Source organism: Mercenaria mercenaria, chromosome 11 (genome assembly GCF_021730395.1).
Source record: "Mercenaria mercenaria strain notata chromosome 11, MADL_Memer_1, whole genome shotgun sequence".
NCBI lineage: Eukaryota > Metazoa > Mollusca > Bivalvia > Venerida > Veneridae > Mercenaria > Mercenaria mercenaria.
In genome coordinates, this window is record NC_069371.1 from 68,149,170 (window position 1) to 68,171,269 (window position 22,100).

Consider the following 22,100-nt stretch of genomic DNA (forward strand, 5'->3'; position numbering starts at 1 on the left):
TTTTGACTGAATTATGGCCCCTTTTCGACTTAGAATATGCTTATTGTAATGTTAAAGTTTTACTCATTGCTTATATTATACTATCAAGCACTGAGAATAGTCAAGCGTGCTGTCCACTGACAGCTCTTGTTTGTATTAGTAAGTGTTGATTTTTAGCTCACCTGAGCACGAAGTGCTCTAAGGTTAGTTTTTGTGATTGCCCTGTGTCTGTCGTTGTCTGTCCGTCATCCATCCGTCGTCAACAATTTGACTGTTAACATTCTAGAGGTCACAATTTTGGACCAATCTTAATGAAACTTGGTCAGAATGTCACCCTCAATAAAATCTTGGACGAGTTTGATATTGGATCATCTGGGGTCAAAAACTAGGTCACCAGGTCAAATCAAAGGAAAAGCTTGTTAACACTCTAGAGGTCACAATTTTGGCCCAATCTTAATAAAACTTGGTCAGAATGTGACTTTCAATAAAACCTTGGACGAGTTCGATATTGGGTCATCTGGGGTCAAAAACTAGGTCACCAGGTCAAATCAAAGGAAAAGCTTGTTAACACTCTAGAGGTCACAATTTTGGCCCAATCTGAATGAAACTTGGTCAGAATGTTACCTTTAATAAAATCTTGGATGAATTCGATATTTGATTATCTAGGGTCAAAAACTAGGTCACCAGGTCAAATCAAAAGAAAAAGCTTGTTAACACTGTAGAGGCCACATTTATGAGTATATCTTCATGAATCTTGGTCAGAATTTTTATCTTGATGGTTTTAAGATCCGGTTTGAATCTGGGTCATGTAGGATCAAAAACTAGGTCACCAGGTCAAATCAAAGGGAAAGCTAATTAACACTGTAGAGGCCACATTTATGACCAAATCTTAATGAAACTTGGTCAGAATGTTAATCTTGATGATCTATAGGTCAACTTTAAATCTTGGTCAGGATGGATCAAAAACTAGGTCACTAGGTCAAATCAAAGGAAAAGCTTGTTAACACTCTAGAGGCCACATTTATGACTATTTCTTCATGAAACTTAGTCAGAATGTTAATCTTAATGATAATTAGGTCAGGTTCGAATCTTGGTCAGGTGGGGTCAAAAACTAGGTCACTGGGTCAAATCAAAGGAAAAGCTAGTTAACACTTTAGAGACCAGATTTATGTCCATATCTGAATGAAACTTGGTTAGAATGTTAATCTTGATGATCTTTAGGTCAGTAGGTCAGGTGAGCGATACAGGGCCTTCATGGCCCTCTTGTTATAAATATGCTCTCTGTCCTTGCGTATTATCTCATGGAAAGTTTAAGCAAATCATGGAAAAATCTTGGAATGTTGTCAGCTTAACTATGATAAATTTGAGTGTATGGTTGTTGTTACAGTAACTGTAATAGGTTATGAATGTGTGATGCAAACCAGTAACTACAATTGGTTACAAGAGTTATGATTGATAATGTCTCGGCCAAGTTTGATAATCAGCCAAACCGACCCTAGGCACTCTTGGATTATGGCCCTTTGAATTACGTTGTGGGCATAATATCATGGCCAAGTTCGATAACCACCCAAATCGCCCCAGGCACTGTTGGGTTGTGGCCCTTGAATTATTAAGATGGGCATATTTTGTGACAGTCTGGCACTCTTGTGTTACAGTTGTTGAAGCAGAAAGATGAAGGGGAGAATGCATCATCCACATCATCATCACCTATACCCCTCCAGTCAACTGCCGTCATGTGTAGATATGGTCGAAAATGTACCAAGAAAGGCTGCCGGTTCAGGCATGAACAAGATAATAGGTAAATTAAATACTGTAAAAGCATTTAATTCCGTGGGCATAAAATTTTGTGGTTTTGGTCAAAACTGCAATTTCGTGGGGATATGAATTCGTGGCTTTCAACTTTTGAATGTAAAATGAATGGGAGTTTTACTTGTTCATTAAAATTCGTGGATTGACTCGACCACGAAATCCACGAAAATTAGTCCCCCACGAATATTAATGATTTCACAGTAAATGTTTTAGTCAGATGTATTTATTGTTGCTTAGTATACAATGTTATTAGATTTTCATTCTCTAAGATAGTCCATCACTTAATTTGCTTAATAAGATCCTGTGTATGAAATATCACTGCATCTTTCCTCTATCTGGCTCAGACTTGAAACACACATAATGATGATGGACTTATTATATACCTTGCTACAAACAGTAACAAATTAATGATAAATTACACAAATACCTGTTTACTTGCACAACCTCTTATTTTCATGATTATTGTATATGAGAGAACACTTAGGTCTGTTGTGTATACTGTTGTTATATTTTTACTTCCTTGTTGAATATTTACCTTCTATAAATACAGTAAGAAATACACCTTGCATGAAAGAAAAACCTTGCCCAACTGTTTCAGTAAGTGGCACCAACAGCCACTAACCTTAAGCTTGGATCTTGGTAAAATGTAGCATTATTTTGTTTCCTGTACAGTTCCTGGTTACAAGATGACATCATGAAGATCCACACAGATGATGAGAATGATCCAGTCTGGATACCATTTGGTCTGAAGGTTCAGCTTGAGAATGGTAAACTAAAAATAGAGGAATTTTCTGATGATGAGCCAATGCCAGATAATCCAGGTAAATTGGTCTGAATTTGTCCAGATAGCTGGTCTGTGTTGGCTCAGTTAATGCGATCTGCAATTGCTCAATTAAGGTGATCGTCACTGGTCTAGTAATGTTAGTCTGCACTAGCCCAGTTAAGTTTGTTTGCACTGGCAAAGTTAAGTTAGTTCGCACTGACCCAGTAAAGTTTGTCTGTAATGGCCCAGTTGTTAGTTTGCACTGAAAAAGTTAAGTTAGTCTGCATGGACCTATTTAAGTTAGTTTGACTCGCCCAGCTATGTTGCACTAGAAAAGTTGATTTCAACTCTTAGTCCTCCGTTGCCCAGTTATGAAACCTTCTAAAGTTACAATTGGATTGGTTATCAGAAAATAGAGAGAGATGAATATCTAGTACAAGATACAGTGCTTTCAAAAATAAAGGGAGACTTGTTTTATACAGAAATGAATTTTTCAACCAGTCAGAATCTGTATATCATTTGATTGCCCAGCCTGATAAGGCAAACCTAATAATTGTACTCTAAACAAACCTTAACAGGACAATAGCCCAGGTTTAATGCCCAGCATGAACTAAGAATATTTAGAATTTAAAAGATCCGTTTAATTTAAGTATCAAATGAATTACATGGATATAATGGCTGAAGCTATAAAATTTAACTTAATAAAATTCAGCTGAAAGAAGACTTGGTATGGGTTCTTGTTTTTCATTATAGATCCAAATACAAAATACTATGAGCTGCATGGTACTGTATCACATATCAAGGACAGTAAAGGAGGTGGCCATCTTGTCAGCCATATTAAAGTGGGAGAAACATTTCATCAACGGAAGGAGGGTGTGACAACTACACAGTTCTACCTGTTCAATGACTTCTCTATCTCAGATGTGGAAAAGGTTTGTAATCAACTACTGTAAAATTGTTAAATTTTGTGGGCATGAAATTTGGTGCTTTTGGTGACACCGCTAGGGATTTTTATATTTAAAAGCAGGACATATTCTGTTCAGAAGCCCAGAAAAAAATAGTACATGCAAATGAATTTTTAGGAGGAGACAGTAGATAAAAACAGCACCTGATTTTTTTTGTCATAAAAACAGCTACAGTACAACAAATATTATTGCTTGTTATTATTTGAATAAATTGTTTGCAGTGGTTTCATATACTGTTAAATCATTTACTTTCAACAGATTACACAAAATTTTGTGCTTTTGGGTAAAATAGCTATTTCATGGGGATATGAAATACTGTAAAAATCATTAAATTTCGTGGGCATGAAATTTCGTGGTTTTGGTCAAAACGGTTATTTCGTGGGGATGTGAATTCATGGATTTCAACTTTTGAACATAAAATGAATGGGAATTTTACTTGTTCGTTGGGATTAAAGTTCGTGGATTGACTCAACCACGAAATCCACGAAAATTAGTCCCCCTAGAATTCAGAGCTCCAGATAAGATTTTAGGTTAAAGGGTATTTTACCCTCTAGTTTTTTTTTCAAAGGGTATTTTACTCCTACATATTTTTTCAAAAGGGTATTTTAGAATTCTAAATGGTTTTTCAGAATTCGAAATTATTTAAAAGGGTAATAATAATAACTGTTTGTTTGTATAATTTTCTGATATTCATGTGCTCTGCTGAAGTGACTTTGTCGACCAATGCTGTTTTCCTGAATATTTTTTGAGCCTTCATTCAGATAGTTTTAACATTTTGTTTACTGCATACATTACATCTTACACTACATCTTTAATTAAGTTACTGACCACTGCGATATATCAACAGCCAGTGATACTTTGACTGTCAATGTTTGTTTTTTTCAGAAACACCCACATGTATGGTGCTTCTGCTTCTTCAACAGTTACCCATAATATATCATAGATCACGTGCTTAGCGATAGGCATTGTCCAAGTCATCTCTTGTCTCACGCTTTAATATACTTGAAGAAGAAAATAACATTATGTTACGATATCGTTTGCGTTTGCTTTTATGAGACGCCATTTTTGTTTGTTGTACTCGATTACAAAAAGGATGTGCTTGATTTATGATAAAATTGGATTACGCACTTTAATCGAGTAAAATACGTATCCCGTTTTTTCAATGCGTATCAGTACGCGTAGGTTTGATTTTAAATGCGTTTTTTGTAAATTTCAAAACGTATTTACGCAAATACGCATCTTATCTGGAGCTCTGAGAATATGAATGATTTCACAGTAGTAGATTTCAAATTTGAAAAAAAAGGATGTGAATTGTACCTTAATTTGGTGGATTTACTCATCCACAGAATCCACAAAAAGTAGTCCCAGTTAAAATACAAAATGTAAATAATTTCAAAGAATATTTGAACTGCTTAGTTGAATTTATATACTTGTTGCATCAGAGTAGCTATTGATATGTTTACCATTATTTGGATGACTGAACAGAATGGGACAACGGCATGTAATTCCTATTTAGATTTCAGAGATTATAACAACTATGCTGGCTGGAAGCACATTTATTTTAGGACCTCCGTAACAGAGTGGATAAGGTCTCCGACCCACTTGCCCCTCATCTGTGTGGGTTCAGGCCTTGCTCAGGGTGTTGAATTCTTCATATGCAGAAGCCATCCAGCTTGCTTATGGAAGGTCGATAGTTCTACCCAGGTATGGGCCCATGATGAAATAATGCACACCTTGGTCTTCCTAAAGCTGCAAAATTGCCATATGCGCTATGATAGTGTTGGTGTGACGTTAAACCCAACAAAAGCAAAACAAAAACACATTTTTTTTAGAAACCTGTGGAGTCCCTTGCAAAACAGCCACATGTATATATGCAATGGAAATATAACAAAGTTTCCAAACTTTCCATGACAAAACTCCAACCTGTGAATTTCATATACATGTAGGTGGTAAACATTGGTAAACATCACCTTTGTTTTCTGTGTCTCCCCAAAATGTTGTGGGGCGGGTGTGGGGATAGGGGAATACTTAGATTTGCCTTTGTTTGTATAGTTGTCCATCCTACCGTCAGTCGGCATTTTTGTCAGGCATATCTCAGAAAGTATTTGACCTTTAGTCATCAAACATCATTGGATTGTTATCTGGCATACTGGATACAGCTTGTATTATTTTCAAGACGTTTGTGCTTAATTGTAAGTTTATTTGCCATTTAATTGTATTTCAGGAGGAGGCTGTGAGGTTCAATCTGGAATGGAGGGTTCCTTGTACATTATATTTCATACGTAGGAACATCAAACAGTTTTATGACATCACTGGTAAGTTACAACTTAACCTTTAGCCTGCTGGTGGCAAGTGATTCTGCCTTTGCGACCAGTGCAGACCAAGATCAGCCTGCACATCTAGGCTGATCATGGTCTGCACTGTTCGTTATTCAGTTAGTAAATTTTCAGTGAACACCGCTTCGAATAATGAATGGTAATGCACAAATTGAATGATGGGCCAGCCCATTTTAGAAATTTAGCAGGTTAAAGGTTAAAATTTATCACTGAGTTTATATAACAGGCTTTGGTTATTTTTAGCCCGACTATTCAAAGAATAGTCTAGCTATTCTACTCACCCTGGCGTCGGCGTCAAACCTTGGTTAAAGTTTTGCATGCAAGTACATATGGCTATCATTTAAAGGCATATAGCTTTGAAACTTTTTTTTTTCTTTTTCTAGGTCAATTACTTTCCTCACTGGGTCAAGTTCCATAACTCTGACATGTATTTTGGCAAAATTATGCCCCCTTCTGGACTTAGAAAATCCTGGTTAAAGTTTTGCATGCAAGTTACATCTCCAAAACTAATGCAGATATTGAATTGAAACTTCACAGGTGTCTTTAGGGTAATAAAACTAATTGATAGCATCAAGTCCCATAACTCTGATATGCATTTTGGCCAAATTATGCCCCCTTTTGGACTTAAAAAATTCTGGTTAAAGTTTTGCATACAAGTACATATAGCTATTACTTAAAGCCATATAGCTTTGACACTTATTTTTAGCTCGACTATAAGAAGTATATGGAGAGCTATCCTACTCAACCCGGCGTCGGCGTCGGCGTCTTTCCGCGTCCCCACCTTGGTTAAAGTTTTTTTTTTACACTTTATCTTTTTTCTCCTTATCTCGGTAATTACTTTATTGATTTGTTTCTAACTTCAAATAGTTATTCCTCATCATCACCCACATCATATGGCACAAGGGCCATAACTCTCACACCCATATTTCATGAATTATTTCCCCTTTTTACTTAGAATTTCAGGTTAAAGTTTTGGTTCACTTCCACTCTATCTCAGTTATAACTAAATGGATTTGATTTAAACTTAAAATAGTTGTTCCACATCATCACCCACATCACATGACACAAGGTCCATAACTCTGGCACCAATTTTTCATGAATTATGCCCCCTTTATACTTGAAATTTCAGGTTAAAACTTTGGTGCACTTTCACTCTGTCTCAGTTATAACTAACGTCCGTCCATCCGTCCTTCCGAGAATGTTGTGTCGCACCTAGCTCCAAAAGTATTTGACGTAGAGTCACAAAACTTTACAGGAATGTTGGTCAGCATGTGTAGTTGTGCACCTGGGGTTTCGCGTCCGAATTCATTCAGTTGTGTAGGAGTTATGGCCCCTGACTTAGTAAAAAATGGTCATTTTAATGTTGTGTCGCGCGTAGCTCCAAAAGTATTTGACCTAGAGTCACCAAAGTTTACAGGAATGTTGGTCAGCATGTGCAGTTGTGCACCTGGGGTTTCGCGTCCGGATTCATTCAGTCATGTAGGAGTTATGGCCCCTGACTTGGTTAAAATTGGTCATTTTATTTAAATAGCAACATATTGTTTTCCCAAAGTTGATCTGTGTCCTTTGTCATGTGTCAACAAATGCAGATATTGAATTGAAACTTCACAGGTGTCTTTGGGGTTATAAAACCAGGTGATAGCATCAAGTCCTTTAACTCTGACATGCATTTTGGCAAGATTATGTCCCCTTTTGAACTTAAAACATCTGATTAAAGTTTAGCATGCAAGTTACTATCTCCAAAACTAAATTAAATGCAGATACTGGATTGAGACTCTATCTATAGATATTTTAACATTTAGGGTAATATTCCAGCTTCTAGGACAACAATTCAAATAGTCAAGCATTGGCTCTTGTTTTGTCTAGATTTAATTCCACTGCACACTATTTACCTTTTATTTATTTTTTTGTTGTTTTTTTTGTCAAAATTGATATATGAGGAAATTGAAAGTTTTCTGTCTATCCATGAGTTGTGTTTTATCCTGTTGATATGTGAGGCATTATTGTGAAGGTCCCTGGTGTAACGCTGGTGCCCAGCTTATCTCCATCTGTTGCAGCAATTTGCTGCCTCAAACAGTTTTCATGTCAAATATTAAATTCTCATATTTCTGTTTGTGTGTGTTGAATATATTTGTTAGGAATAGGGTGGCTTGACTGGTCACTGGATAAAAATATTTATAGTTGTTAAAAAGTGGAATAAAGTTACAACAGGAAGGAGTTTCTGCTTGATCCAACTTTTCCGCACTTGACTATTCAAAGAATAGGTACACTAAGAGCCATTGTACTCAACCATTTGTTACCTTCCACATCTGTGTCTGGATTTGATTAAGTTTTGGCATGTATGCTGGTTTCTCAGTAACCTCTTTTAGGAATATAGGTGAAACTAGATATCTTTTACTCACTTATCTCAAATTTCCGGCTGTGTCGAAGACATTTTAAGTCCTGTCCCAAAAACATGTGCTTTAAATGCTCCATCCCTTGAATTAGAGATATGGAGATTCAATTGTAGATTGAAACTTCAGATACTTGTTCACTGTGACGATATGATGTTCATAGTAAAGGTTCCAAAACTCTATTTTGCTTTTTCACTAAGTTATGCCACATTCTTGACATATAAAATTTTGGTTAAGGTATTGTATGAAAGCTGATATTTCAGTGACCACTTGTGGGAATAGATTGTAACTATACATACTTGTTCACTGTGGTAATCTGACATGCATTGCACAGGTTCTATAACTGTATTTTGCTGTTCCACAAAATTGTGATCCTTTTTGTACCCCCCCCCCGACAACAAAGTTGTAAGGGGGGGTATACTGGTTTCAGGTTGTCTGTCTGTCTGTTTGTCCGTCTGGCCATCTGTCCGTCTGTCCGTAGACGCAATCTTGTGCGCACCATCTCTCCTTATCCCCTTGACAGAATTTAATGAAACTTCACACAAGTGATCAGTACCAACAGTAGTTGTGCATGGGGCATGTTAGGTTCTTTTAGAAAAAAAATTTGCAGAGTTATGGGACTTTGTTTTTTTGTTACTATACTATATACATAGACACAATCTTGTGCGCACCATCTCTCCTCATCCCCTTGACACAATTTAATGAAACTTCACACAAGTGATCAGCACTAACAGTAGTTGTGCATGGGATATGTTAGGTTCTTTTAGAAAAAAAATTTGCAGAGTTATGGGACTTTGTTTTTTTGTTACTATACTATATAAATAGACACAATCTTTTGCGCACCATCTCTCCTCATCCCCTTGACACAATTTAATGAAACTTCACACAAGTGATCAGTAACAACAGTAGTTGTGCATGGGGCATGTTAGGTTCTTTCAGAAAAAAAAAATTGCAGAGTTATGGGACTTTGTTTTTTTGTTACTATACTATATACATAGACACAATCTTGTGCGCACCATCTCTCCTAATCCCCCTGACACAATTTAATGAAACTTCACACAAGTGATCAGTAACAACAGTAGTTGTGCATGGGGCATGTTAGGTTCTTTCGGTGACAAAAATTGCAGAGTTATGGGACTTTGTTTCTTGTTAACATACTATGTACATACAGTCTGCATATGCAATCTTGTGCGTGCCTAATCTACCAAACCCTTACACACAATTTAATGAAACTTCACACAAGTGATCAGTACCAACCCTAGTTTTGCATGGTGCATGTTACATTCTTTTAGATAAATATTCTGCATAGTTATGGGACTTTGTTTTTTGTTACTATACTGTATACATACAGTCTATATACATACAGTCCACATAATTATGCAATCTTGTGTGCGTCAAATTGCAATGTACTGTGTCAGTGCATGCGGGGGGTACATTCATCACCTTTAGTGATAGCTCTAGTTGACATTTGATTTCATTATCTTAACTTTTCTTAGACTAATGACAAGACTTATGAAAAGCCAAGTATTGCTGTCCTTCAACAGCTCTTGTTAGCTCAACTATTCAAAGAATAGGTAGAGCTATTTGACTCACCTGGGCGTTGGCGTATGCGTCGGCGTCCTGATTTGGTTAAGTTTTTGTATGTAAGGTGGTATCTCAGTAACCACTTTTTGGAATGGATTGAAACTTCACACACTTATTCACTGTGATAAACTGACTTACACTGCACAGGTCCCTTAACTCTGTTTTGCTTTTTTACAAAGTTATGCCCCTTTTCCCACTTTAATATTCATTCATTTGACAAGGCTGTTGAATAGTTGAGCATTGCTGCCCTACAACAGCTCTTTGGTTAAGTTTTTGTATGAAAGCTGGTAACTCAGTATCCACTGATGGGAATGGATTGAAACTTTACTAGCTTATTCACTGTCATGATCTGACATGCATTGCACAGGTTCTATAACTCTACTTTGCACTTTTACAAAATTATGCCCCATTTTCGACTTAGTAGTTTTTGGTTAAGTTTTTGTATGTAAGCTTGTATCTCAGTACCCACTAATGGGAATGGATTTAAACTTCAAACACTTGTTCACTGAGATGATCTGACATTCACTGCACAGGGTTCATAACACTACTGTGCATTTTCACAAGATAATGCCCGTTTTTAGACTTAGCAATTTTTGGTTTAATTGTATCCCTCGAACAACAAAGTTGTAAGGGGGTGCATACTGGTTTCAGGTTGTCTGTCCGTCCGTCCGTAGACACAATCTTGTGCGCACCATCTTTCCTCATCCCCTTGACACAATTTAATGAAACTTCACACAAGTGATCAGTAACAACAGTAGTTGTGCATGGTGCATGTTAGGTTCTTTCAAAAAAAAAAATTGCAGAGTTATGGGACTTTGATTTTTGTTACTATACTATATACATAGAGTCTGCATATGCAATCTTGTGCGCACCTAGTCTCCTGAACCCATGCACACAATTTAATGAAACTTGACATAAGTGATCAGTAGTAACCCTAGTTGTGCATGGTGCATGTTAGGTTCTTTCAAGAAAAATTCTGCACAGTTATGGGACTTTGTTTTTTTGTTAACATACTATATACATGTACATACAGTCTTGTGCGCTTAATCTTCTGAACCCTTTCACATAATTTAATGAAACTTCACACAAATGATCAGTACCAACCCTAATTGTGCATGGTGCATGTTACGTTCTTTTAGATAAATATTCTGCAGAGTTATGGGACTTTTTTTTGTTAACATACTATATACATACAGTCTATATACATACAGTCCACATAATCATGCAATCTTGTGTGCGTCAAATTGCAATGTACTGTGTCAGTGCGTGCGGTGGGTACATTCTTCACCTTTAGTGATAGCTCTAGTTTTGTATGTGAGCTGGTAGCTCAGTAACCACTTGTGGGAATTGATTGAAACTATACACACTTATTCACTGTGATTAACACAGCTTGTAGCTGAAAATGGTTTCCCATGGATAACAACAGAATACTTGGGCTTTCTGTAGTGTGACAAAATAGGAGGATGCCCAGTGGTCAGCAGATGACCCATATTACTGTAGTGGCTTAAAGGTCAAGGTCAAAGCATTCTTTAGACTGAAAATTACAAGGGCTGTGCCATCATAGGTGAAAAGGGGTGGGATGCATGAGTTTATAGAAGCACCTCTCAATATTTTAAGGAGATTCTCAACCTGGAATAATACACATTGATTTAGTTAAGTTTCATAATAAAAAAGATCTTTTCAAGTTCTGACATAGAGTGTTCAAAGGTACTTGTTAAAGAAGATGTTTACAATTATTCAGAAGGTGGTTCATCTTTCCACTGTGCATGGCTGCTGTCAAAGTCTTAAAATCAATAGTCTTTGTAAACTGAAAATGTAAAACTTGAGAGAAAAAAACATGAAAATTTCAAAAAACTTCTTTTTTCAGATATCATTCAGTTTAAGCATGCATTTCATGTTTTAACATCATGGTTATATCATGAAACTGGAATTCTTATATAAAAATGTCTTACATAAACTAAAAAATGATACTTTTTCGTGTGACAGTGACATGCCTGCTTCTGATTGGCCAATTCAAAAGTATATCTTGTGACAGTGAAATGCCTGCTTCTGATTGGTCGATTCACACACTTAAGTAACACTGTTAGATCAATTAGCATAAGAACATTATTGTAATCCTGTATGTTCTCCATAAAGGAGGATTATCCTTTACTTTGTTTTTCTCCGCCTTCATGTAAAATGTGACAGCTGTTGGCAAAGGCTTATAATCTAGATTTTATAGCCTTACTGAATATTTAATGAACATAAAGATCAGAAAATATAGTTATATACAGGAAATTGGAATAAATAAAAAAAGCCACTTATGCCAGTAAGATGTTACTGCTTAATTTAAAGGTTATATTGTTAAAGGCACTGACCTCCAGATTTGGCTAAAAAAATAACCTTTCTTTCAAATCGAAGTTCAGTCACATTAATTATGAACATTAGAATATTAGTTTTTGTTTCTAAAATATTTTAAAAATTCCAAATTAAAAAGAAAGATGACCATGTCGGGAATTGAACCCCAGACCACAGTGGCAATAAAGACATTTTCCCATTGTCGTAACAGATAGAGCTATAGCTGAATTGGTGAATTATGACTTCAAAATATAGATATTTATAATCGAGACAGTTTACCTGGAGTAAAGCGTAACAAACGCTTTAAGATTTTCATCGTAAAAAGTAGCAAAAACAGCAAATTCTCAGCGTGTGTTTACGTAACATATAGTTTGTCAGTAATTAAGTTTTAAAGCCTTCTTAATAAATATAACATTTATTTCCAGATATAAAAAAAAAAATATTTTTCGGTGTCGAACGATCTGGAGAGTAGTCCCTTTAAATTCTCGGTCATTTTCAGATTTCTGCTTATGTTGCTAATTTTTACCATCTTGCATGTTAAATCAGAAACAGCTGTGTATTGTCTGTCTGGTGTTTTGAAAATAGATTAAGCAGAGTTTTTCTGCATGTATCAAGCATATAGTTTAAGTTATTATAATTTAATCCCTATCAGACAAAGTCATTCCCAGAGATTTTCTGTTTCTTCTTTACAGTGGTGAACCCGATAACAAGAAGTGTACTATCAGATGAGTCAACATTGATAAATCCCAAAAGGAGGAAGCTGACCTTTACACCCTTCACTGAGGAAGAGTATCCAAAGGAAGGGGACATTATTGGTCTTGATGCAGAGTTTGTCTCCCTTAATCAGGTTTGTGAGGCTTTTTCATATCCCTATACTACCACAGAAAGAAGTTTGGGTGTATTGATTTGTATATGTTGAATGATTTCTTGTTATAACTTATGGTATAAGACTAATGTACATTAGAAAATGAATATAAAATGTATTTATAATAAAGAATCCTTTATAAATGTGATGTATTGATAATTATTACATGTCTTGAGTCCTTCTTGAAACCATTTGGGCCTCTTGTGTATGAAATACTCAGATTCAGAAATGAGGGTGTATACATTTTTTTCTCTGCTCTCTGCTGGTTGGGAAAGAATTTCTTATTTACTGATGGGCCACATTATGATTGATTACTTCTCTAAACGTCAACTTAGGTAAAATTAGTCGTATTTCATATACAGTGTAATTACTAAAAGTTTGTAGCTATGGAAACACATTTTGTGGAAAGTAATTTTGTTATCTCCAGGAAGAGTCTGAGTTGAGAAGTGATGGTACCAGATCAACTCTCCGACCTAGTCATATGTCTGTAGCTAGAATCACATGTATCAGAGGGTAAGTCTTGTTGGAATCAGGTTCATTGCTATGTGATGTTAGGTTCATTACCATGTGACATCAGGTTCATTACCACACCACCTGATGTCAGGCCATTACAAAGTGATGTCAGTTGCATTACCACATGACATCAGGTTCATTACCACACCACCTGATGTCAGGCCATTACAAAGTGATGTCAGTTGCATTACCACATGACATCAGGTCCATTACCACATGGCACCAGGTCCGTTACCACATGACATCAGGTCCATTACCACATGATGTAAGGTTCATTACCACATGATGTTAGGTTCAGTACCACATGACATTAGGTTCATTTACACATGACATCAGGATTGTTGCCACATGATACCAGGTTTAATACCAAGAGATGAATGTAGATCAGCATTATCTTTGATCGAATATTTTTATGAATAGAATGAGAGTTATGAAGGCCTTGTTGTTTATCTGCATTTAAGCCCACAGTCCATCATGGAGAAGCTTGGATATTGTTACCACTGGGACTCTGGTAAAATTCCTGCTAAACTTGGAACTGATGTCAGATGAAACACAACATGGATGCTGTTTATTTAATTTAAGGAAAACACTTTCATACAATAATCAATAGAAACATGCATAATTTTTAGCTGATTCATTTACACAGAATTTTTAAAGGGAGTGGAACGGAAAGTTTATAATGATAATCATGAAATCTATCAAATTTTGATGGGTAGCAGAAATGATATAATCTACAGATGTTATATTTATCTTTCAGACAAGGGGAGAACCTTGGTGAACCTTTCATTGATGATTATATCTGTAGTCATGAACAGGTAAGTTTGACATAGCCTTACACCCAGTCTGCCGAGTTTTATTGTTGCCATTTTGTTTAAAATTCGTCAATTAATATGCTTTATTTCATGTTTTTTAGTGGATGTCAAATTCTACAACCGCTTCATGTTCACCTACGTGCATTATTACATGTGGGTTGTTCAGCCTATAATTACATTAACAAGAAGGAAACTCATTAGAGAATGTGCTAAGAAATAATTATACAAGCAAGTAACTAAAAGTCTTCAGTAGGCCTCTGTGGCGGAGTGGTTAATGTTGCTGACTGGGTTTGAGTAGCCCCTTACTAATTTGGTTTTGAAACCTCTCTTGGATGGTGAACTCTACAAGTCAGGAAGCCATCCAGCTGGCTTATGGAAGGTCGATGGTTCTACCAAGGTGCCTGTTTAATGCTTGGAGAGGCACTTGGCTTTTGCTCTTCCATCAAAAGCTTGAAAAGTTGCCATATGACCTAAATTATGTTGTTGTGAACCTAAACCCAATACAGAAAGAAAAGAAACAATCTTACAAGTTTTATACTTGATGATCATGAAAGTTTAATTTACAGGTTGTGGATTACCTCACACAGTATTCTGGAATTAAACCAGGTGACCTTGACCCCACAGTGTCAAACCGTCACTTGACTACACTGAAGGCAACATACCAGAAGATCCGTTACCTGGTGGACATAGGGGTCATTTTTGTAGGTCATGGGCTCAAGAAAGATTTCAGGGTTATCAATATCCATGTAAGTCTTGATTCTCTTAAAGGTGGATAATCAGATTTTGGCCATGTAACGGATTTGTTCGAAACTTTAGCATCTGATCATTTACACTCATTTATGTTCACTTAACACTTAATACAAATTAGATTTTCACTGGAGGTATTTTTAAAATTTCATTTTCCTATCCTGGTTGCCCAACCAAGATAGAGTTATTTTATCGTAAGTATAAATTTGATAAACATACTTTGCCTAACTTATTAAAGGAAATGTATGAATATTAGACATATTGTAATATATTTGTAAAATATTTGCATTAAAAATTATGTATTTAGATGGAATTCATTAGAAACGCAAGTTTGAAAAATTATTATTACCTCCCTTTGCCTATCTTGGTTGCTCAACCAAGATAGATTGGAAATAAATGAATTCAGAAGCTACACACAGCTTTAAAACTTGATTTTTGGTTCAGATTGTTCAGTAGTTGATATGTCTGTCAAATGCAAATGTAAAACTAGACATTGTATCGAAATAAAAAGAAATACCCAGCTTTTTATATACTTTCATATTAAAGGGGAGTAATTACAAAATTTTATAAAAATAATAAAATATACATTTCAAATAGGAATCTAACTCTATGTAATCGGTCTTTTTGTTCCTTAAATAATTCTCTACCAGAATATACAAAAAGTAAAAAATGTCATTAAATGTTAATTAAGGAGGTAGGTTACCTTGTTACCAGGGTAAATTCAAATTAGTTGAACCGCAGTGATTTTTTGTATTTCGTGTAATTTAATGTTTTAACTGCTACAATCTCAGTTCCGTTTATCTCTGTCCCTTCAAGTACAATTTTTATCCAGGTTTGAAGTACATGACCCTCTTAAGGTATTTTATATAGAAAGAAGAAGGAAAATACGGATAGTTAACACTTTTCAGTGTATTTTGGTTTCATTGTTATCCGTAGAAGTCTGCATAATTAATAGTTTTACTAGTATGCGCATTAGCTTTCTAATAAAAGCTTAAAATGTATATGTCGCGGGGCTCGTGTTTCCATGGTGACGCATTTTCTCTCATTTTTCAACAATTATGTATGAAAACGGGTTTTTCGACGGCTTCAGTGCCATTCTGTTATTGACCAACATGGAATATTTGGGTAATATAATTAGCAAAATACCAAGAACTTTACATGGTACTATGTTTTTCTTAAAGTTTAGAGTAACCATGGCAACAGAGATGTTTAAAATAGCTTATATGTTGCTTTTTATCGTAATTTCTTATAAAAAAATGTTATATAAAATTATCTTTCTTGTTAATGTAGCTTTAAAACATCTTATTTCTAACGTTAGTAATATTTTCGTATGAATTGTAGTTAATTTAACAAATTTCACAGCTTAAAATACTTACAGCAGTGCCCGTCGTCTGACATTTTTATTGAAAAATCGTTCTGCATGCTGCTATTATTCTCATGGATATTGTTGAAATGAAAAAAAAAAGCCGAAGCTGTGTTCCTTAAATAGACCAGTGTCAACGCTTTTGAATTTTACAATTAGACATATAGTTCACGGGCTTCGTTTCCATGGTAACATCAATTTAATTCAAGACACCACAATTTTATACTGAAATTTGAACCATTTTGGAGCTTAGTTTTAGTATTTAAGTAACAAATTATCAACGGAAACTAGGAAATAGGTGTAACAAATCAAACTGTCCAATTTTTATTTGTAAATGACCGTAATAAGTTACCTTTCACCCAGCTATATTCCCAATCACATCAGTTACCATCATCCATTTTCTTACATTCCGTCTAACATTTCAATATAATTACATAAAAGAAGCAAAATATTGATCATTTTTCAGAGCAAAAGACTAATAAAAAGTATTTCAGCAAATAATGGCTGTTTGAAAATAGTTCAAATAAAGAAAAAGCACAGAATAACGTACTTTCAAAATAAAAGCAATTAATTTTGCGCGGTAACTGACACGTAACGTCATGACGTCAATGACGTCATTTTAAGGCAACAATGTTTTGAAGCGTTTCTGCGGCAATTCATTCATTATTTCTGCATTATTAAACCATTAAACATAAGATCGGAGGCAGGTTCAAGATTTATTTCCAGAAGAATGGATATACAAACACATTTAGTTTGTCGTAAACGTCATCGTAAATCGTCACGTTAGCTTCCGGTTGGACATGCGCACTTACAAATATCAAGGTAACCTACCTCCTTAAATGTGATTGACCACCTTTAACTGTCACAATAGAAATCCTTCAATGTAGTATGGTGGCTGTAAAAGACCACCTTATACCTTAACCCAGTGCTGTTATTTGCAATTGTTTTGGATCATTAAGTCCATTTAATGAGTTTTATGGAAAAGAATTCTGTTTAAGTCAGCATGGAGGCATTGAAGGGTATTTGCACTTTTCATTACCTCATACATAATTATCTCTCCCACCATACAGTGGTGTGGGAGACATATTGATTTACTCCTGTCTGTGTGTGTGTGTGTGTCTGGTTGTCTGTCACAAATCTTGTCCAGTCTCTAAGTGGAACATCATACCATCTGATCTTCACCAAACTTGAACAAAATGTGTTTGACAATAAGTCCTTAGCCAAGTTCGATAATTAGCCAAATCGGCCTAGGCACTTTGGAATTATGGCCCTTGAATTATCGAAAATACTGATGCCAGTGATACAGGTCTTGGTGCATGATTGACTGAGATACATAATGGAGAAGAAATGTCAATGTCAGTTGTAGGAGACATGTGCTTTTCTCAAAAGCAGCTCTAGTTATATGTGATTAACAGTCTGCTTTGTTTTATGTTTACAAATCTCTATCATGCATATATTCAGGTGATATATACATAGAAAAGTCGGACACATTCACAATTCTGTCTTACCTGTAGGTCAGATTTTAACTAGAAAACTATGGAAATGAGGATGCAGGTTTTCCCTTTTTTGTACCTACATAAGTGTGTCTGTTTTACCTACATACTGTTCTGCGAACTTGGCTTTGTCTGGTGTACCTACATAAATGTGTCTAATATTATACCTTCATAACTGTGTCTGTTGTTCTTACATAACTATGTCAGTTCTACCCACCAAACTCTTGTTTTACTAACATGGCTGTCTGTTGTACCATTGTACCTACTTGACTATGTCAGTCATACTGTCAAAGCTATGTCTTTTGTACGTACATTACTATGTCTGTTGTGCCCACAAAATTATGTCTGGTGTACCTACATAAGCAAGTCTATTACATAACCATATCTTTTGTACCTTTGTAGTGTACTACATAACTTTGCTTGATGTACCTACATAACTATCTTTGTCCATACAAAACTCTCTTTTGTACCTTTGTACCTTCAAATCTATGTCTGATGTAACTATATAACTCTGTTGTACCTTTGTGTCTACAAAACTGCGGCTGTTGTACGTACATAATGCTTTTTGTTGTACCTACATAATTATGTCTGTTGTCCATATGTAACTATGTCTGTATGTTCTGGAAATCTTGCGGATTGTACTGCTTGGACTACTGCAAACTGGCTTTAAGGCCATCTATGTCCAGTACATTTTTCTTTGTTAAACACTGATTTTTCTGTGATAGAAGATTGAATGGAAATGTAAAGTTGTAGTATAAACTTATTTCAGGTGCCGAAGGACCAGATAATTGATACAGTTGAACTGTTTCATCTTCCTAGACAAAGAATGATCTCACTGAAGTTCCTGGCATGGTATTTTCTGAGTAAGTATTCATAGAGCATAAAGCAGATGGAATATTAGAGCTTAACACAAGAGTAATATTCCTTATCATAAATCTATAGGTATGACAGAGTGCTCATTTTGTGCTGTAGAAATGTAGGTTCTTTTGCAATATAAGTGGTATATCAAAAGTAAGACATACTGAAAATATGTCATTGAAAGTATCGGTGCCGTGAAATGTATCTGGTTTAATGGTAATATCAGTTTGATATGTAATAGAAACAGCACTTTTCATTTGTGAAACATTTACTATTCATTATAATTAGAATGAGCTTTGAAATACTCAGAAATGAAAATGCAGTATTCAGTAAAGTAGGGGACAGTTTAGAATTAAATACATTTCACTTTCGATAATTCAGCATCTTAATAGATATATTTTAATGATTTATTCAATGAAAGTGTGTGCTTTACATAATAAAGATTATTATGGCGGCTTTTAAGAAAGAGGGGCTATATTGTCCTGCTCATTGTCAGTCGGTAGACCATTTGGTTTTCAATTAATAGATCATGCTTGGGCCTACATTTGTCAAACTTCGTAGGATGGTAGCCTGTGAACAGTTTCCACTGAATGAATAATGAACATTTGCCTGCCTTTGAAAAAGAGATTTTGTATTTTGGTCATTGTTGGTCTGTCTGTTAGATCTAGTCAGTAGACCATTTATTTTCAATTTCATGGTCAATGTAACCATGACCTTTGATCCTATGACTGCAAAAAAACAATAGGGGTTGTCTGTTGACCACAGACAACCATCCTATCAAGTTTGGACACTGTTGGTCCAACCATTCTCCACTTTTTCAGTTCAGTTGATGACCCCTAATGCTTGTGCAGTAGGTAGTTCAAGGGTCAAGGTCACATTTACCGCCCGCTTAGATCAGTAGGTAGAGCATTGGTCTATTGATCGCAGGGTCATGAGTTCGATCCTTGGGCGGGGCATATGTTCTCCGTGGCTATTTGATAAACGACATTGTGTCTGAAATCATTAGTCCTCCACCTCTGATTCATGTGGGGAAGTTGGCAGTTACTTGCGGATAACAGGTTTGTACTGGTATAGAATCCAGGAACACTGGTTAGGTTAACTGCCCGCTGTTACATGACTGAAATACTGTTGAAAAAACAGCGTTAAACCCAAAACAAACAAAGTTTCTGCTTAATAAGATAAAAAGCTTTGTGCCAATTGCACAGTGACTTTGAAACTGAAAATGGTTTATGATTAATGTCTTGAGCACTTTTGGTCTTATGGCTGTCAAATTTCTTATGGTGTTTACTTGTGGTTAGGAGATGACTCTTGACGGTCTGGTGTTGGGATCAGTATCTCAAGGGTCAAGGTCAAAGCAACCCTGAATCTGAAAACTGTTTCTGATCAAGAACTGGAAATCACTGTGATCTTTGGTAGTTTTCTGGCATTCAAACTTCATATGATAATTCACCTTTGTCAGTTAATGACTCCTGCTTTTTTGAGGTCATTAGATCAAAGGTCAAGGTCACAGCATACAAAATAACATACCCAGTTGCTGCCCACAGGCCATCACCAGGGACATATGTGTTTTATAAACAGCTGTTATAGCTATCAGATTGCAACATTTTCACAGAAAGAATAAGTTTAGGAATATGTTTAAGCTTTTCTTTATATTTGATCTTTTACAGAGATCAATATTCAGTCTGTGACCCATGACTCGGTGGAGGATGCGAGAACAGCCCTTCAGCTTTACCTTAAATATCAGGAGGTGTCGAAGGATGGCATGGACAAAGTGCGTAAAGTTATCAAAGAAATGTACGAGTTTGGCCGCAAAAACCAGTGGAAAATATCGGAAGACATTGAAGAGGCAACAGAGGACAGTGCAATAGCTTTCTTATAGTGACCTACTTAAGGACTTGTTTCCTATTTATGGAGTGGTTTTATAAATAGTATACATGTGGTTCAAGGCTTTGTTACATAAAGCAGTGGGCTGGAAGTTGTAAAATACCTTGATTGGCTAGAATTCATACTATTTAGCTATTAAGCCATGATTCAGAAATTTCTGAAATGCCAGATAACACTGTATTCTTGTTGAGATATATCGTTCATCCTACAGAATCTTGACTTCTATTCAGATGCTGTGCCTGTCAAGGTATATTTTAAGTCTTGGCTTTGTGGGTGTATAGGAATAACACTAATTTGGAATCTGAAAATTTTGTGATGCTGACTGTGAGACTGTGCAATGAAATGATGAAACTGTTGATATATAGATACCAAACAGAAGAGGTATCTAGATACAAAACAGCAGAGGTATCTAGCAGTTCGGAATGGATGCTGTGGGTAAAGTTACAGGAAAAGGATTGGAGGAATTTGTATTAATATGGATAAAGATAGTTTGAATGATCTGAAGGATGCTGTGTTATTGTAGAAAGAAATAGATTAAAGGTTTGGAAGGATGCTGTATTGTCGTGGATGGAGATATCTTGCAGCTTGGGAGGGATACTGTAACATTTTAAATAGAAATAAAGGTCGGGAGGGATGCTGTGTTCTTGTGGATAGAGAAAGGTTAAAGGTTGACATTGATGTTATATTATTGTGGATGGAGTTAGATTGAAGGTAGGGTATAAATTTGGGACACAGAAGCAAAAATGGTGTTAACATTTGCTTGCTTTAAATTTTGGAAATAATCTCCATTTCCAAAAAAAGGCAATATTTCTACATTACTAAATTAACAACTGATACAGCATATCTCTATCAGGCATCAAAATAATGCAACAAGCTGTATTTTGACAGTTCTTGTTCACAGAAGTTCTATTTTTGTTAAATATATTTGTATCAGTTATAGATAAAAGAATGATTTGTTGTTGAAATTGTAAATGATTTCAAGAAAATAAATGTGCTAACTAGTGATTGTTGAGTTATATGTACCACGATGTTAGTTTATTTATTTGTCCCCTACTGGCACTGACTGGGAGGAGGAGTTTATAGGATTGTCTTACCCATTTGTCCACTTGACTGTCTCTCTGCAAAGTCACGATCCTGTCATTACTTGAAATGTATGCAAGATATATTTTGATGAAAATTGGTATGGTGACAAAAGGAGATTATGCAAATTTTAAGACCTTTGCCTTTTACTCAAGGGGTTTTGTCAAATCTTCGGACATCTTGTAAAAAACCCTAACTATACCATGCATATATTTTAATAATCTTCCTTTATCACTTTTATCCGGAGAATAACTCCAAAACTGCTTGAAGGATTATGTTGAACTTTCAAATAATGACGGATTACACTGCGCGAAAGAGC

The 22,100-nt window shown here is 35.6% G+C and overlaps 1 protein-coding gene across 5 annotated transcripts in view; it reads left to right on the top strand.

The window, feature by feature from the left end:
- LOC123531077 (PAN2-PAN3 deadenylation complex catalytic subunit PAN2-like) overlaps positions 1-21,702 on the top strand; it is a 51,587-nt gene extending 29,885 nt beyond the window's left edge. For all 5 annotated transcript variants that reach the window (XM_053517652.1, XM_053517653.1, XM_053517656.1 and 2 more), the window contains exons 20-29: positions 1,635-1,777; positions 2,461-2,609; positions 3,305-3,483; positions 5,741-5,831; positions 12,859-13,013; positions 13,459-13,544; positions 14,302-14,359; positions 14,923-15,102; positions 18,729-18,822; positions 20,485-21,702. In XM_053517652.1, coding sequence (XP_053373627.1) covers positions 1,635-1,777; positions 2,461-2,609; positions 3,305-3,483; positions 5,741-5,831; positions 12,859-13,013; positions 13,459-13,544; positions 14,302-14,359; positions 14,923-15,102; positions 18,729-18,822; positions 20,485-20,696 — 1,347 coding nt within the window. In that variant the 3' untranslated portion in view covers positions 20,697-21,702. The remainder of the gene's footprint in view (positions 1-1,634; positions 1,778-2,460; positions 2,610-3,304; positions 3,484-5,740; positions 5,832-12,858; positions 13,014-13,458; positions 13,545-14,301; positions 14,360-14,922; positions 15,103-18,728; positions 18,823-20,484) is intronic.
- The last annotated feature ends 398 nt before the right edge of the window (positions 21,703-22,100 follow it).